At 49.1% G+C, this 16,408-nt stretch overlaps 1 protein-coding gene across 3 annotated transcripts in view; it reads left to right on the top strand.

Annotated features, from left to right (window-relative positions):
- The first annotated feature begins 2,495 nt into the window (after window positions 1–2,495).
- The window catches only part of JARID2 (jumonji and AT-rich interaction domain containing 2), a 230,158-nt gene continuing 216,245 nt past the window's right edge, over window positions 2,496–16,408 (top strand). For 2 of the 3 annotated variants that reach the window (XM_027524238.1, XM_027524235.1), the window contains exon 1: window positions 2,834–3,567. Coding sequence is in view for 2 of the 3 variants with exons in the window: in XM_027524235.1 (XP_027380036.1) it covers window positions 3,523–3,567 (45 nt within the window). In the remaining variant the exon portion in view is untranslated. Of the gene's footprint in view, window positions 2,603–2,833; window positions 3,568–16,408 lie in introns of those variants that run through there. The other variant, XM_027524236.1, reaches the window with a different exon arrangement.

Genomic DNA, 16,408 nt, shown 5'->3' with positions numbered 1-16,408 from the left:
GTAGTGAGTCTGCCTTTTCTACTGAGCCGTGTGCTTCTTAACAAAGGACTTTTGAGTGCTCTCTGTCCTCAGATGAGATCAGTGCTGGCATGTAGGTCCTGTAGCAACACTGTACCTAGTGAGGTCTTCCCCCACCCTCCCATCCCTCACACCACGACTTGAAGAGGTCAAGAGAAGTGCTAGAAGAGGTTAAAATCATTAGGAGAAAGAGTGATAATTCACTGATAGAGAACGAAAAAGAGGAGTAAAAAGACAGGAAAGGTAAAAGGAAGTTCATCAGGAGATAGTTACTTCCACAACAGGAAAGGCTTTCAACCCCTAAAAAGACCAGTCTATTTTCCCTTTCAGGGAAAACAACATGAAGGTTATCCAAATCTTTTGGAAATGAGCAAATTCCTTCCTTTCGCCTGCCCTCCAGCCTCAACTAGAATGGTTTTTATGTGGTGACCTGGAGTTGGTAGCTCAGCAGGGGAGTTCTCCGCCTGGGGACGGAGAAGCCTAGCCTCAGAGGCTAGCTGAGAGAACCTAGAAGAAACCCACCTTTGTTCTTAAGAATTTTGCCTGGGGAAGGGCAAATCTGACATTAAACCTCCTGAGAGCTGGCTAAAACCCTGAGTGTGGAGAAGTGGAGGCTGCCAGTATACAGGTCATAATAATCAGAAAGTCTGTTGAAACCACCTCATTGTAAAAAGTCACTTGTATAAAGTCACTTGGGTGGCCAGTACGGAAAAATGGAATCTGTTCTATTGGGTCCTTCAGGATATGTGCCATATGAAGGCACAGAAGGTCATTTATTTTTATGACTGAAATCAACATATGAAACATTATTTCAATTTTGAAAGCAGATCTTTTAAAAAAAGGTAAAGTCATAATTAAAAAGCATTTTAAAATAGCACTTTATTGAGAATTCCCCTGCGGCCCAACCGTTAGGACTCTGATTCCACTTCAGGGCCACGGGTTCCATCCCTGATCAGGGAACTAAGATCCGGCATACCATGCTGCGCAGCAAAGGCAAAACTTTATTTGATTTACGGAAATCTTTTAATAACGTGTCTGTTTCTTAGCTGGGCTAACATTATTACATAATCTACTCCATAAGATGTGATGATCACTAATTTGTTGATGAGGAGATGGACCAGCTTCAGAGAGGCCATCCCGTGCCTTTTAGGAAAGGGCCCTGGGTGGTATGACAGGTCTCTCACCTCCAGTTTCTGAGACCTTTCTAGACAGTCCTCAAACACTTCAAACACTGCTGTACATAAAACCTAACGATTATGATACTTCCGACATAAGGAGAATCTAGGGGATGGGAAGGAGAATTGAATGTATAGGAATGAATATGAAGGCGTACTTAATTCCACTTCTCGTTTCTTAAAAGAACTGCCCGAGAGGAGATCCTTTAAAACATCACTGCTCTACATTTACGGTGCGAATAAGGAAATTAACAATGCAGACTGGCTAAGAGAGACTTGAAGTAGCTAATAAGGCTAAGGCCGAAGAGATACACCGGGACCGCCTCCTTCATTTAGATCAACGATTAAATGAGCACAACAGGGGGCAGAGGCAGGTAGAATGCGGGTTCTCGCGTGGCTACCGCGGGTGGTATTCCCGGCACTCGGCGTTCCAGACGCTTCCTTGCGGTGTGCGGGTCTGTGTGGCTCGGACTCCATATTCCACTCGTTTCCCCTCAACGTTGTAGCCTCGCTAACAGGCACTCCAGACTCAAGAGACGTCGGGACCAGCCAAGATCCAGCGCGATCTCTTAAAAGACGGTGATTTTTTTTTTTTTGGAGGCGGCGGCCGGGGCTTCCCTTTTGGGGTCCCCCCACCCCCGACGCCGTCCTCGCCCGCCAGGCCGCGTGCCGCGCCGGGAGGTGGCCTTTCCGCGAGGTGACCTCGGGCTCCCCCGAGCCCGACCGCAGCACGCTCCGTGTGGAGAGGCGAGGCGGTGTCCTGAGGTGACACCGGCTGTGCCGCCGAGGCAGCAGGCGCCGCCGATCAACTAGTTCGCACCGAGGATTCCTCTTGGTGCGTGGCCCAGTTTTCCTCAGGACGGGCTCCAACCCCTAGCCGACACCGCCCCCCGCGCCGCCACGCTCCGAGGCCTTCCCCCGGGACGCGGCGCGTCCCTCCCCCGCCGCTCGGCGCGGCGCGCGCGCGATTCCTCGATTCCACAGGCGGTTCGCGCCGCGGGTGGGGGCGGGGCGCGCGGGGAGGGGGCCGGCCGCCGCGGGGGGAGGGGGACCGCGGCCGGGGGGCGGGGGCGGGCCGGCGTGGGGAGTTCCTCGCTCGCGGACCACACGCTCTGCGGGCCAATCCCGAGCCAGCCTCGCTCAGTGTCACACGCGGGACACGTCCAAGCGTTTGTTGGCAGGGCCGGCAGGGGGGCGGGGGCGGGGAGGAGGGGAGGGGAGTTGAGTGACAGGCTTGCGGGGCAGGCTGGGAATTGTAGTTCCCAGCGCCCATGGCCATAGCCATTTTGTAGTCGGGGGACTACAACTTCCAGAAGATCAAGGGGACCATTCTAAGGTGCCCCGGGAATAGGCGGCTCTCCCCGGGGCCAGGCGTCCTGGGGCACTGGCACCCAGTAGCCCGGCTGCAGGTAGACACGAGGCGTGGCGGGGGCTAGCGTTGTGGCGGCCGAGGGGTGAGCGGCAAGCTGGGGAAAGGGGGTGAGGTGGAGCGACCGAGCGTGCCATGCATTGAGCTAGGGAGCCTCTCTCAATTCCAGTCTTAGGCTCGGCGTGGGAGCGATGCCTGCGGGGTAGCCCGGGAAGGGTTTGTCGAGGCCTCTCGGGTGTCTCGTCGACGGGGCCGTGAGGGTCCTCTGGGCTGGGCCAGGGGCGGTCGGCACCGGAGTAGGCGGGCTCCTGGTGGCCCAGCTGTGGGAGTTTTCGGCTGGCGTCCGGCGGGGAATTACCCGAGGAGCCCTAACTTGTATAAAAGCAGAGTCCATTTAAAGTTGGGCTGGATAGCCTCTATCTCATTGGTTAGGGGGCTTGGAAAAAAGAGACTCGGCGAGCCCTCGCTGTGGTGCTGCCGCCGCCGCCGCCGCCGCTGGAGTTGACTCTTCTGCTCGCACTGCTGCTGCAGCACAAACGTGACTTCCAACATTTTTTATTTATCTTTCCCTTTTCTTTTCCAAGATGTAACTACAGCTCAGACACTAAGGACCTTCACGTTTCGCTGATGTAGTTTTTGGAGGAAAAAGGGGGGGGAGTGAAGGGCGTCGGTTTTTTTTGTGTGTGTGTGTTTCGGGGGAAATTTTCCATTATGAGTGTTTTACTAAAGTGAATTTTTTTTTGTTTGCTTCGTCTTTGGCTTTTTTTTTTTTTCCCTTCCCAATTTCGGATTTATTTCAAGGCGAATCGGGCTTTGGGGAAAGAGGAAGAAAAGTCGGATTACAAGATCAGCCACCACCAACAACAATAAAAACCACCAGGATATTTTTTTGCAAATTTCTGACGGCTTTAAATTCATGAAGCAATTGTCCCCTTTTGCAATCAGCATTTGGATCTCAGAATGAGCAAGGAAAGACCCAAGAGGAATATCATCCAGAAGAAATACGTAAGTGCTCCTAACAACACATCCTTTGACTTGTAGTTTTAAGCAATGGCTGTGAATGTCAAGTTTATAGATAATTCTGCAGCTGAAGGGTTTGAAACACAGCGTCCGATAAGGCTGTTTCTTTCTTTTCTGAAAGAAGGCTTTTCAGGCAAAGTCGTGTCTGCCTAGTTTGGATGAAAAAACAGATTGGTGTAGCGATACCTCCAGTGAATAAATTGACCTCGAATGACACAACCATAATCTAGTTTTAGATGAAAGGCAGGGGATTTTGGTGGAGCCTAGTCGGGGAGGTGGGGGCTGCGGTAATATAACTAAACTGCATTCTCGGGCGGATTTGTCCCCATATTGCACTTTGCATGCAAATGAGTCTGTGTTATTATTATTAATGTTATTTGGGAAATCGTGTAACGCGTTTGTGTTGGGAGCCCTTTAAGTTGCAATCGAGGGTCCGATTATGGCGATCTTGTTCCTTGCACTGGCACATCAAATTTAATGTATGTGGTCGTTTTGGCTTATTTGGTTCGCGACATAAACCAGTTGGGAATCATGTTACAGGGAATGCATTTGTTGGGATTGACTTTAATAATGGGACTGGTTTTGTTTAAAAATTCATGGTTTCCAGTTTTAGGGGAAAAAGACATAGAATATAGTTAACGTTTTTAAGTAGGCATGTGAATGTAAATGTAAGTGACTACAATTAATTTCTCCCAGTTAACTGGGCTTCTGAAATTTGGTGATTATTCCGAGATTTAAATGGTTTGGAATAGTTAAATATGTTTTGTGCATAGTACAGCTACGTTTTGATTGGCATGGGGAGTGTTTTTGTTTTGTGTGTGGTGGCTTTTTTTTTTTTTTTAAGTTTGGGGGGAGGGAGAGGAGAGGGGGGACCGAGGATTAACCAAATATGCACTCGAGTGATCGGTGATTAGCTGCATGCTTTAAATCAAAGAACCCATTAAAAAAAAGAAAAGGCCGAATGAACACACGTTAGGAATAATGCAATGTTATAAGAAAGTTTGATTTAACTCGGGTGGACAAATTGGTGTTAATATTTTCCCTTTTTGAGCAGTGTGATGTGTGTAATGGGAGATGACCTTCGGGGCACTGGTTTTGTAAAAAATAGATTTAATGGAAAAGCTGAATACCTCTTCTTGAGGGCTGATCCAACCTAGACACGTAAACTTCAACTATGAAAGAAATGCAAGGTTAAATAATCAAGCCCAACTTAAAACGCTGCTCCCTAAAGAATTTAAGAATTAAAATACATCCGCATTGCAGAGGGCTGAGGAGAATGCAAAGGACTAGTTTAAACTCGGGCTGTAGAAACTGCAGGGAGACAAGCTTGCCTGCGAGCGTGGACGCCTTCCCGGGGCACGTCCGATCCGGGTGCAGCCACAAAGCAAAAAGGGGGTAGAACTTGGACCAGAGCCACCCCCGCCACCCCCCCCCCCCGCCACCCCCCCCCCCGCCACCCCCCCCCCGCCATCGCTAAGTTGGGGAGCGGCGCGGGGTGGGATTTTTTGTTCCCGGTGGTCAGCGGATTGTGTCGACTCCGGGCGTCCGGCCGCCTGCCGGTGTCTGGCGGCGGCCGCAGGAGGCAGAGCACGAGTTAACGTTCGGGGAGCGGAGCCCGTGTTCCCGACGTGCTCGAGCCGGTGCGGCGCAGGGGGGAGGGCGGCGCGCGGGGGTCGCGGCGGGCTGGGCCGGGTCTGGGAGGCCGCGCGCGGCCTGTAGGGGGCGGGCTGCGGGCTCGGGGCGGGCGGCGCGGGCCGGCGGGCGGGCGAGCGGGTGGGTGGGTGGGGCGTGGGGGCGGTGCGGCCGGTCCGCCTGGGGAGGGGGCGGTGCGGGGCGGGGGCGTGGTGGGGAGGGGGCGGGCAGCGCGCGGCTGCGGCGGGCGCCCCCCAGCGCGCGCACGGCAGAGCATGGCGGCGGCGGCGCAGCCGGCTCCCCGCGGCCTGGCCCGCCGGCTCCAGTGCGGGCCCGGGAGCAACAGGTTAAGCCGGCTAGACGTCAGCGCGCCCCCTCCCCGCCCCCCGGTTCCTCCCCTGCCTCGCGCCGGCCGCCTCCCCCTCCCTCCGCCCCCCAGCGGCTCCGGGTTCCCGGACGCTCCGGCCGGGTTCTGTTGTCATTGTGACGTCACAAAGGGACGGGCCGGGGTGGAACCTTCTCCTCCTCCGTGACGTCAAAAGTCGGGCGGGAGGTTTCCAGCGCGGCGGGGCTGCGGGGGCGGAGGGAGCGGTGCGGAGGCGGGGGCTGCCGCGCTTAGGGAGGAGGAGGATGCGATCGGCCTCGGCCTTCCGCCCCGAAGCGCCGCACTGCCCTCCAGGTGAGCGCTGGGAGCCTCTGGTCCCCTTGCGAGCGCCCCCGACCCTGCTCTGGTTCCGTTTCGGAGGTGGGCAGCAGGGCGGAGACGCCTCCTGTCTGCGAAAACGTTTTCGCTTCCTCTGTTTCCAGGTCTGCTGACGGCTGTGGCATTATTGCGGTGGTGGTCGTGCTTTCTCGTCAGTGCTTTTGCAAAGCAGGGAAACTTCAGTGGGGCAGCTTGGTTTTGCAGGAGAATCGCGTGATGGGTTTGGCCACCTTGTCACTTTAAGTCGTGTTGGGGATGTCACGACAGGATGTGGCGGGGTGATGCTGCACAGCATCAGCTGTTGGTTTTTCTGGAAGCCTTGAAACACCAGAGCGGCACTTCGTTATGCCAGCTCTAGGCCTATGGAGTAGGTTAGGGGTTGGGGCAGACGGAAGACCAGTCATCGGTAGGTGTGCTTGGACTGCAAGTCTAAGGTGTCTTGGGCTCAGTTCTTCAGAACGAGAGTCCGAGGGGCGGGAAATCTAGGTTTATTTACTCATATGTAAAATAGAAAAAGTAATACATGCTTTTGCCTTTTCATTTTATCTGAGATCGCGTGCGTGAGATGATGTGCGTGGAAGATGTAAAACTATGCTGTTTCTATGTAAGATGAAATCATTACTTGAGCTGGTGGAAGGCAGCGCATTTCCTGCAGTTGATCTCAAAAGCCTTAGCTGCCTGCCGCGTTGCTATTTAGCTTATTGCTTTAGCAAAACAGAGTTTGTGGATGGCAGGCTTTGGGGAAAATGATTATTATATTTCATATTAAATGACATCTTTGAAAAACTCATAAATTGTAGTGTAATCCTGTCTTAATTGCTGGGCACGAGTCCCACTACGGTACCTTAAATAACTGAAAACGTTTGCCTTTCAAAGCCCCAATCCACTTGGACAATAAAAAGTTACATGTTTTGCTCTATGGGTATCTTATGCCATTCCCGTCACTCCACTGGTTGATTATTGCTGTCGAGTGTAACAGATAAGATACCTAGACTTAAAAACTATTTGATACTTGGTGCTTTATAGAAGGTATGAGTTTGAAATAAAAATCTCTGCCACATGAAGATATGATTCATGTAGTTAGCAGGAAAACAAATTATCAGTTTGATTTCTAGGACAGCTCAAGAAGAATTTGTAACACTAGGTTGTAAATTTTAGGTATTTAATTTTCTGATTTAAAAGTGCAGTATGATTGAAAACTCTGGGAAAAGTTTGTGTTACAAGATTCAAAAGCAAAGTTTACTACAATTGCATAAAATTGTAAAGAGAAAAAGTAGAACTACACCAAAATGTAGTGGTAGGATTTATAAGTTGGTTCCCCCCACCCCCACCAGTTTTACACCCAATTGATTTATTTTATGGTTCTCCGGGAAAAAACCTGCATACCTTATTTAATTAATTGCTGTATTTTTTTCTTTTTTGAGCTGTTTAGGTGGCTTGCTTTCTGCCTGTCTCTAGTAGTGGAGAAAAACCGTTCTCTTTTTCACATAAGTCTCTGGGCAGAAACAGTTTAGCAACAGTCGTGGTCTGGAGAGATTATGGAAGGAATACTGCTGTCAAGAGTCCGAAGTGTGTTGCTGAGATTTAAAAAGGAAAAAAAAAATCATCTTTAAAAATAATCCAATTTATGATTACCTGGGTTATTATTACTTTACTGTAGACAAGTATCTGACTTGTGTATTCCGCACAGCCATTGGCCCAAAGGGCCAACTAGAATTACTTGGTGCTTAGATGGTTTCATGGCTGTTTCCTGTCGTAAGAGGTCAGACCAGTTCTTGTTGCTTGGCTGAGGGCTGTTGACTCACTTCCAGATGCCTTGGAAAGAACTCCAGTGTTAATCTTAATATATATCCTGCTCCAAAGGTTATTTAAAATTTCCTCCTTCAGAAAGAGAAAAATTTTTTTGAGTATGTAACCAGTGTCTTTAAGATTTTAAATAGAACCCTTCTTTTCAGAGATGATATGGGAAAGTCATGTTAAGCCTAACATTGGAACACTCGGTAAAGGCTAAGCTGAACTTTTTTTTTTTAGTTTAATGAGAGTTTTATAGAGATCTATACAAATCTACTTTGTTTTTTCCATCTTGTGTCTTTGAAACCTAGTGTGTTTTTTGATCCTTACAGGACAGCTCAATATGGACAAGTCATTGCTTTGTGTAACTGAACATATGAAGCTGTCCTACTGAACAGTCCAGATCTGTGTAACCAGAGCTATATCTCACGTAGCATGGTGTCTGTGTTGGTGAAAAACATTAAGTCCTACAAAATCGAACACTAAAAATTACAGGGCTAATGGAAAAATAAGGATGAAACATGTCACTCAAAACATATGTAACTTTGGTAAAGCGAACCATGATCAGTTAGTAATCTGGATCTGGAAAAATGACATAAAGTGCTCAGGTAGGCAGCTCAGACTCCAGAGTGAATTGTAAAAATTGAGAGGTGTTATACTGGCAGTATTTTTACAGAGTGCAGCTTGTGTTGCCAGGGCAGCATGGATGGAACGATGCTGTTAGCTGTAGGTGGGCATTGGTGGGTTTTTTTTTTCCCCTCCGCCTTATGGTTTTTTTTTTTTTCCCGCCTTATGGTTTTTATTTTTTTTTTGGTGAAGATGAACTTTTGAGCTTCTTGGTAGATGCGCACTTTTCTAGTTTACTGCAAGTTTTTTTTTTTTAAATTGTAAATGGATGCTCAAGAGATTCTTTAGGTTTATTTTTAAGGTTTGCCCTTGGTTATGCTGGTCTGAGGACCTGGCTTTTTAACACTCAGTCATACGTTTTTCAGTCTGAGTAGTTTCCTTTTTGGAATTCTGCTTGTATGGTTCTGATCTTCGTGTTACTGGTCTGCATCTAAATCTTTCCCAGGATCATAGCAACAGCTCTGGTACTAACCACCTTCCACCTACGCAGCCTACCCAGTTCTTCTGGCTGAAGGACATCCTGGCCGTGACATCCCTGCGTGAAGCCCCTGCCAGGGGGCAGGCGCGGGGGAGTGTGTGCCCCTGTCCCGTTTGGCTCTCACCCACGTAGAAGGAGGACATCCTGGCCGTGACATCCCTGCGTGAAGCCCCTGCCAGGGGGCAGGCCCGGGGGAGTGTGTGCCCCTGTCCCCTTTGGCTCTCACCCACGTAGAAGGCTTGCCAAGTGCCAGTTGTTTGTTCCCAAATCTGGTTATTCCGGTTAGATTTATCATTGAAATTTCAGTTAAATATTATATAAACCTTTGACCGAGTGTGGCAAGACAGTTGGTTTCTATGAAAACTTGAAGCTAAATGTTTGGGAACCCTTGATAAAAGTGAATTACTGTAAAAACGAGATTGTTAACGTAGATGTGGGCCTGCCATTTAAAAGACTTGGGTGAAATCTGTAAGGTTTCGCACCCATACTGCTTTGCAAGTGGTTCCCTTTTAAGAACCAAGCTTCATTTATGGCTGAACTCCCTTCCCAACAAACAAAAAAGCTTGCCATGGAGTACCACGAATTCTCAAAATTATCTGTAACAAGAACTTCCCTGGTGGTCCAGTGGTTAAGAATCTGCCTTCTAAGGCAGAGGACACTGGTTTGATCCCTGTTGAGGGAACTAAGATCCGACATGCCTCGAGGCAGCTGAGCTGGGGCACCACAAGAGAAGCCCCTGTGCTGCAGCTGAGACCAAATAAATAATTTAAAAAAATCTGTCACTAAAAGCATATTCGTGTGTTCATTACATTCACTTGTATGTATATGCTCAACCTATGTACATGTATATTAACGATTTACTGCTTAACAGACTCTATGTTAGCTAACCAACTTAATGGTCCCTATCAGCTCTAAGAGTGCTTCCATTATATTTAGCCTTAATCCCCAAATATTAAACTAGACTTCTTATCTAGTTCATGCCAGGTAGCATAGATAAAATGTGGGTCAGTTAGAGTGGCCCTGCTGAGGTAATTTGTAATACTTTCAGAGTTTGTGTAGTTCTCAGGATGGTGGGGGTTAGAAAGATGAGTGATTTTACACTTCATTTATGTGGAGTTCAGAAGCTTATATCTTGTAATCCAGCAACTTTAATTATTTTGTCTTACTTAGGAGATTCCATTTCAGATCCTTCCAGATCCATTCTGTTCCATCTTTTCTGTTCCATTTCAGATCCTTAAGCCTACCTGTTAATGGAAACGAGACACATTGAACTTCAGTTTTTTCTGTTTGAATCAGTTTCTCTTGTTTCTTTCCTCTGCAAACCTTGCTTCCTTTTCCAGGCCCCAGACTTGGTGTTTTGGGTCCCTTTTGTGTGCCCATAAAGCCTTCTCCACATTTGCCCCTTCATCTCAGACCACTTTCATTCCAGAAGGTGGGAACTTGGATGACTTTGGTCTCCTTTTTTGAAAAAGACAATTTGAGTGAGATTTTTCCTTATCCTTTTAGGATATAATTTTTCTTGACTTCTAACAACCCCATGGCCTTCTGATAGTCTCACACTTTTCAGTAAGAGTTTTTCATTCATTTTTGATTCAGAATAAAATTGTCAAAAGTAGAGCTGAGCCTGCTCCCGGTTGATCGATCTGCCTGCTTCTGGCACGTCCTGTCCTGCCACCTCTTCTTGGAGGTGGCTTTTGTCTATCGTTGTTCTCTCATTCTCTTTCTCAGGATGTGTGGGGTGAGGAGGGGCCCACATTTTGCAGAGGTGGATCCCGTTCCCAAGGGCCAGGTCTCAGGTCCATCTGAGTGGGTAGCTGGGCTCCAGCCTTGGGCCCTGTGTTTCTGTTGGGCTTGCTGTCTACTTCCACCGGTCTGTCTGTCCACAGACTTGACTACTCTTGTGAGGGGGCTCGCCCATGCCTCTTAGGACTTTTCTGCCATTTGAAGAATTGTACCAGAAGAGCTTGGACTGTAGGAAACACCCTAGCATTGTGAGGAGAAGACCCAGTCAGTTCTGAAATAACCGCCCACAGTTACTGTTTCTCTAGTGAGCTCACAGGAGAGGAAGAGACTGTTGAGTCCATTTTATAGAAGGGAAAACCGAGGCCAGCAGTTCCTGGCCAGGGAGTGAAAGGCTGGATCTCCTCCCCATATTTTAGTCCAGATGAACTGGAGGTAAAAGGAATGATCAGAGTAGCCCCAGGAGGTGGGGTAAAGGCCATAATCGAGGCTCCTGGTAGCCTTTGGTGAGGTTTTTTTACTTGAGAAAGTTGGGGGGAAGTCGAGGCAGTTTGTCAGCCTCCATAGCAGGAGTGGATCTGTTGCAAGTGAGTGTTTGTTATTTTTTTAAACACCAGTTGGTGGAGCTACCCTCTTCTCCCCAGCTGCCTGTCTCCTTAGGAAAAAGCTTTGAGGTCCCAGATGCCCTGGGGCCTGGCTAGTGCTTGCTCCGCATTTTTATAAGTGCCCCCATCCCATCCTCTCCGGTGTACCTGAGAGCTGACCTGGGCTGTGTTTGCTCTCCAGGCTTCTGAATTCATTTGCTTTTGTAGGGTCTGTGACAAATAGGCTTCGATGCTTTTTCTGGCAATCTTATTGTTGCCCCTGACTTTTGCTGCTTAGGGGACCACGGGGCGTTGGGGGAAATCATTTGCCCTCAAATCCTCACCAGGGTCTGGGCTGGGCAGTCAACAAAGGCTGCCCAGATGTGTTAATGAGGCTGCGTGAGTAATGAGAACATTACACGTAATTACTTACACATTCATAGGACGTATGAAGGCCTTAGAAAGGGGAACCCTACTGACAGTTCTTGGGAGCTGATTCTGAGAGCTGGTGCGGCCTAGAAGGCCTAAATTGGATTTTAAGTTCTAATTTGGTAAGTCTGTCAAGCTCCACCACCCATGAAGAGGTAGGCAGTGAGCATTGAAATACTGGTAGCAGTGTTCAGTTATCAGGAGTCCTAGAAGGTCATCTTATTCATAGCCACACATTTTGCCCCTTTGTATTCCCTCCATGGCTCTTGTCACATATTTTCTCCGGTACAGTCAGCAGTATTTTTGGGTAGGGTGTGGAGTGGGTGTTTTCCATCAAGAGACCCTCTGGTTGATGTGACTGAGTCACCCAGGGGGAATGTTGGGAGACTTTTTGGCGCCCTGTTTTCGTGGCTCTCTTCTCAAATCTGGGTGGTTCTTTCTCCATTTTTTTCCCCAACCACAATTTGGGTTAGAGCTTGATCTACAATGGTTGTGTGTGCTATCTCTTGTTTCTCATTTCTATCAGCTGTTAGAAGTGTTTGGTGCCTGTGGGGGCAGAAACAGGTGCCAGGAGGAAATGAGAAGGGATTAGGGCTGTGCATGTGTTTCTTGCATTTATTCCCTCCTGGGTTTGCAGGAGGGGCGCTGCATGAATGCTTACTCTGTTTAGCAGCAGTTGGATGTCGACCTTGTTAGGACTTGGAGTGTTCTGTGCTTTGTGTCCATGCCTCGTTGCTTGTATGTGGGCTTGGGGAATTTAATGCCTCACATTGTGAGGGGCTTGTTCTGAATGTAGGGCACCTCTGTGGTCATAGTGGACAAGATTGGGAATATGAGCTGAGCTCAGGGTTGAGCCCTGTGTTGCACTGGCTGTGTGACCCTGGGCAAGCCACATAACCTCGCTGAGCTGCTTCCTCACCCGGAAAACTTGTTCCATGCACCTCACAGGCTTGTGGCTGGGAGGGTCAGTGAGATTTTTGATGTGAAAGCACTTTGTAAACTGCATACTATGCACAAATGCTCAAGAAGGTATGATTACACAGTTGGAAATCACCAACCTAGAGATATGAGGCCTGTCAGCAGCCTTCCAGGCTGACTCAGAAATGAATAAATCATATGAATTCTGTGCCTCTTAACAAGCCAAATGAAGAGCAACAGATACTCTAAAGTCCGTTTTGGAATACAGAACAAAGCTTTAAAGATTAGAAGGTGATTATATTCAGTATCTTGTAGTAAACCTGTAATGAAAAGGAATCTGAATTAAAAAATTACAGAATGACTTTGCTGTACACCTGAAATTAGCATGGTATTGCTGTACACCCGAAAGTGAATCACTTGACTGTACACCTGAAATTAACACAGTGTTGCTGTACACCTGAAACTAACCCAATCACTTTGCTATACACTTGAAATGAACACAATATTATTAAAAAAAAATTTAGACAACGATGTGATCTCTTCCCACCCCCCACTTTCTGGTGGTTGAGTGTCTTCTGTATTATCCAGCTCTTGATTTCTGAACCTGACCGGGTCGTGAACTGGAGTGACAGATTGAGAATTCAGGTTAGAGCGGCACTGAAGCTTTCCACGGAGATGTTCATCTTGGGCCTTGGAGCAGTGTTCCTTGACCTTGAACATTGGCTCAAGCTAAGTTTGTCCTCTATGCAGCACGCAAAGCCCTTGCTCTGCCTTGAGCTTGGGGCTACCCTTTCCACTGCAGCTGACCCAGCCTCCTGGTCTTTGCACATCCTGGTTCCTCAGCTTGCTTTGGGGCCGATTGCCTGCCCAGTCCTGCTGAGCCCACCTAGACCGCTCTGTGACCTGATGGGACAGCCTGCTACTCTCTTCCTCCCATCAGGCAGAGCCAAGCCCCCTTTCTGTGAGCCTGCCTCCTTACAACTACCTCTCTGGAATCAGTGTTTACGTGTATCTCTCCCTGTTAGCGCCACATGAGTAGAGGCTGAATTTTCTGTCATCACACAGTTTAGGAAATATTTGCTGAGTATTTAAAATCCTATCCAGTAGTGGGAGGGAATTGGTAAGGATCTAGCGGAAAAAGGTGAGCTTCACTAATCAGAATTTCACAGCTGAGGAAACAGGTGTCTAGGGACAAAGGTTGCACATTTTACAGTGACACTGCCAGGGCATGAGACCCAGCGCCTGCCACAGTGGAAGGCCGTCTGGGGCACGAGACCCAGCGCCTGGCACAGTGGGAGGCCGTCTGGGGCACGAGACCCAGCGCCTGCCACAGTGGAAGGCCGTCTGGGGCACGAGACCCAGCGCCTGCCACAGTGGGAGGCCGTCTGGGGCACGAGACCCAGCGCCTGCCACAGTGGGAGGCCGTCTGGGGCACGAGACCCAGCGCCTGCCACAGTGGGAGGCCGTCTGGGGCACGAGACCCAGCGCCTGGCACAGTGGGAGGCCGTCTGGGGCACGAGACCCAGCGCCTGGCACAGTGGGAGGCCGTCTGGGGAATGAGACCCAGCGCCTGGGAGGCCGTCTGGGGCAGGAGACCCAGCGCCTGCCACAGTGGGAGGCCGTCTGGGGCATGAGACCCAGCGCCTGCCACAGTGGGAGGCCGTCTGGGGCATGAGACCCAGCGCCTGCCACAGTGGGAGGCCGTCTGGGGATACTGCCTTTGGACCCATTTTTCAGAGATGCATTCTCCTGCCAGATGTATCCTCGGTTACCCGTGATAACTGCAGTCATTGATTCATTTTCACAGGAAGATAAAATCCACATGTAGTCCCCATATGTAATTGGGCCATTAATGTTTGCCCCTGTTTGAAAATGATTATTTTGTCCTAGAAGTCATTCATTGCAGACAACAACATGAAGATAAAATCTATTGCAGTCACCTACGGGGCGTTCCGGTGAAGGCAGTGGCACCCCACTCCAGTACCCTTGCCTGGAGAATCCCGTGGATGGAGGAGCCTGGTGGGCTGCAGTCCATGGGGTCGCTAAGAGTCGGACACGACTGAGCAACGTCACTTTGACTTTTCACTTCCATGCATTGGAGAAGGAAATGGCAGCCCACTCCACTGTTCTTGCCTGGAGAATCCCAGGGATGGGGGACCTGGTGGGCTGCCGTTTGTGGGGTCGCACAGGGTCGGACACGACTGAAGCAACTTAGCAGCAGCAGCAGCAGCAGCAACGGGGCGTTCCTGCACTTGTACAAATGTCGTTTTACATATGTGGGCTCTTACTCTTAAGTGATAGTCTCTTCTGGGCTCTTTGCATTTATATCTCATTTCAGTTACCAAAAGAGGATTCTGCATCATCATTGTTTTAAAATTGTTTAATTTTGGTTGCGCTGGGTCTTTGTTGCTGTGCTTGGGCTTTCTCTAGCTGGGGGCGAGCAGGGGCTACTTCTCTGGTTGCGGAGCACGGGCTCCAGGGTATATGGGCTTCAGTAGTTGCCACGCGCCGGCTCAGTAGCTGTGGCCCGTGGGCCTAGTTGCCTCGAGGCACGTGGGACCTGAGCCCGTGTCCCCTGCGTTGGCCCGTGGATTCTTATCCACGGCACCACCGGGAAAGTCCCCTGCACTGCTTTTCAGTAGCTGCTGGGCACCTGGTCAGTCTGGAGCAGTTTTCTTGTGTGTTCTTGAGGGCTGTCCCACACAGCGTGGGGGCCGCTGTCACAGTGACGCGTGCGCTGTGCCTTTCCTGTGTCTTCCTGCACTTAATTCCAACTTCCTCCAGGTGAAGTGACCACTCTGTGTGACGGTGTTTATGCTCAGATCCCTCTCAACAGCTGTGTTCTGAGGGAAAGGCTGCACTAATTCACAGCCCCCCAGGTAGCGCCAGTGGGTTGGTTGGTTGGTTGTCTGCTTTTAAATACCAATACAGGCACTTGTAACAAGTAGTAAAGATGTCAGTTGGGTTTTATTTAAGTTTCTGTTTTCTTTCCTTGTCCTCTCTCAGGGCATTAGAACTAAATGAGATGAGATATGGGGAAGCACTTTGTAAAAGAAAATTGCTCTGAGAACACAACATGTTATGAGTTAGGATGACTGTAGCTGTGAAGGGACAAGGCTCTGTAGGATTGTACAATTACACATTTCTTGTTTATGAAATGGTTCTTTTGTGAGAACACGATGTAACTTTAAAATGACCTGAAATCCCATTATTTTTACAAGTAATTTCAGCCTTGTTTTGGAGGTGGGCTTTGTATGGTTACAAAGGTCCCATTGGGCTCTGGCTTGAAAGACTTTAGTTAAATACAGCCGATATATTTGGCTGTTGAGCATGCTCTTACCTGTTGTTGTTTAGTATCTCAGTCTTTTGTGAACCCATGGATTGTGGCCCACCATGGGATTCTCCAGGCAAGAAGACTGGAGTGGGTAGCCATTGCCTTCACTGGAGGATCTTCCCTCCCCAGGGATCGAACCTGCATCTCTTGCGCCTCCTGCATTGCAGGTGGATTCTTTACCATTGAGCCACCAGGGAAGCCTCTGACTATGTTAGGGGTTAGGAAATAAGACATTGTCTTTGTCCTTAGAGAATTTATGGTTCAGCTGACAGCAGGGATGCCAAACTCGGGGAAGAGAGCTGCTGGCCTCAGATTAATCACTTCCCCTCAATCTGAGTTTCTTCCTGCCTGAAATGGGGATATTCACACCTTCATTTATTGGCTCTCAGGATCATTTTGGGGGAGGCAGAGTCGGATGTTAACATGTGAAGTGTTATAAACTAGCTATCTAGATCAGATTATTCTTATTTGAGGTCCCACGGGTCTTTGTGGCTGTAATTCTCTAGCCTCAAGGTTGAAGAGGGAACACCATGTTTCTGGGTCATCCTTGCTGATTTCAGGCTGTCCGGGTTGTCTGAGAAAGAAGATGG

The sequence above is a fragment of the Bos indicus x Bos taurus genome, chromosome 23, assembly GCF_003369695.1.
Source record: "Bos indicus x Bos taurus breed Angus x Brahman F1 hybrid chromosome 23, Bos_hybrid_MaternalHap_v2.0, whole genome shotgun sequence".
In the NCBI taxonomy this organism is placed as follows: domain Eukaryota; kingdom Metazoa; phylum Chordata; class Mammalia; order Artiodactyla; family Bovidae; genus Bos; species Bos indicus x Bos taurus.
Note: the sequence above shows the minus strand (reverse complement) of the source record. Positions and strands in the feature narration are given on the sequence as shown.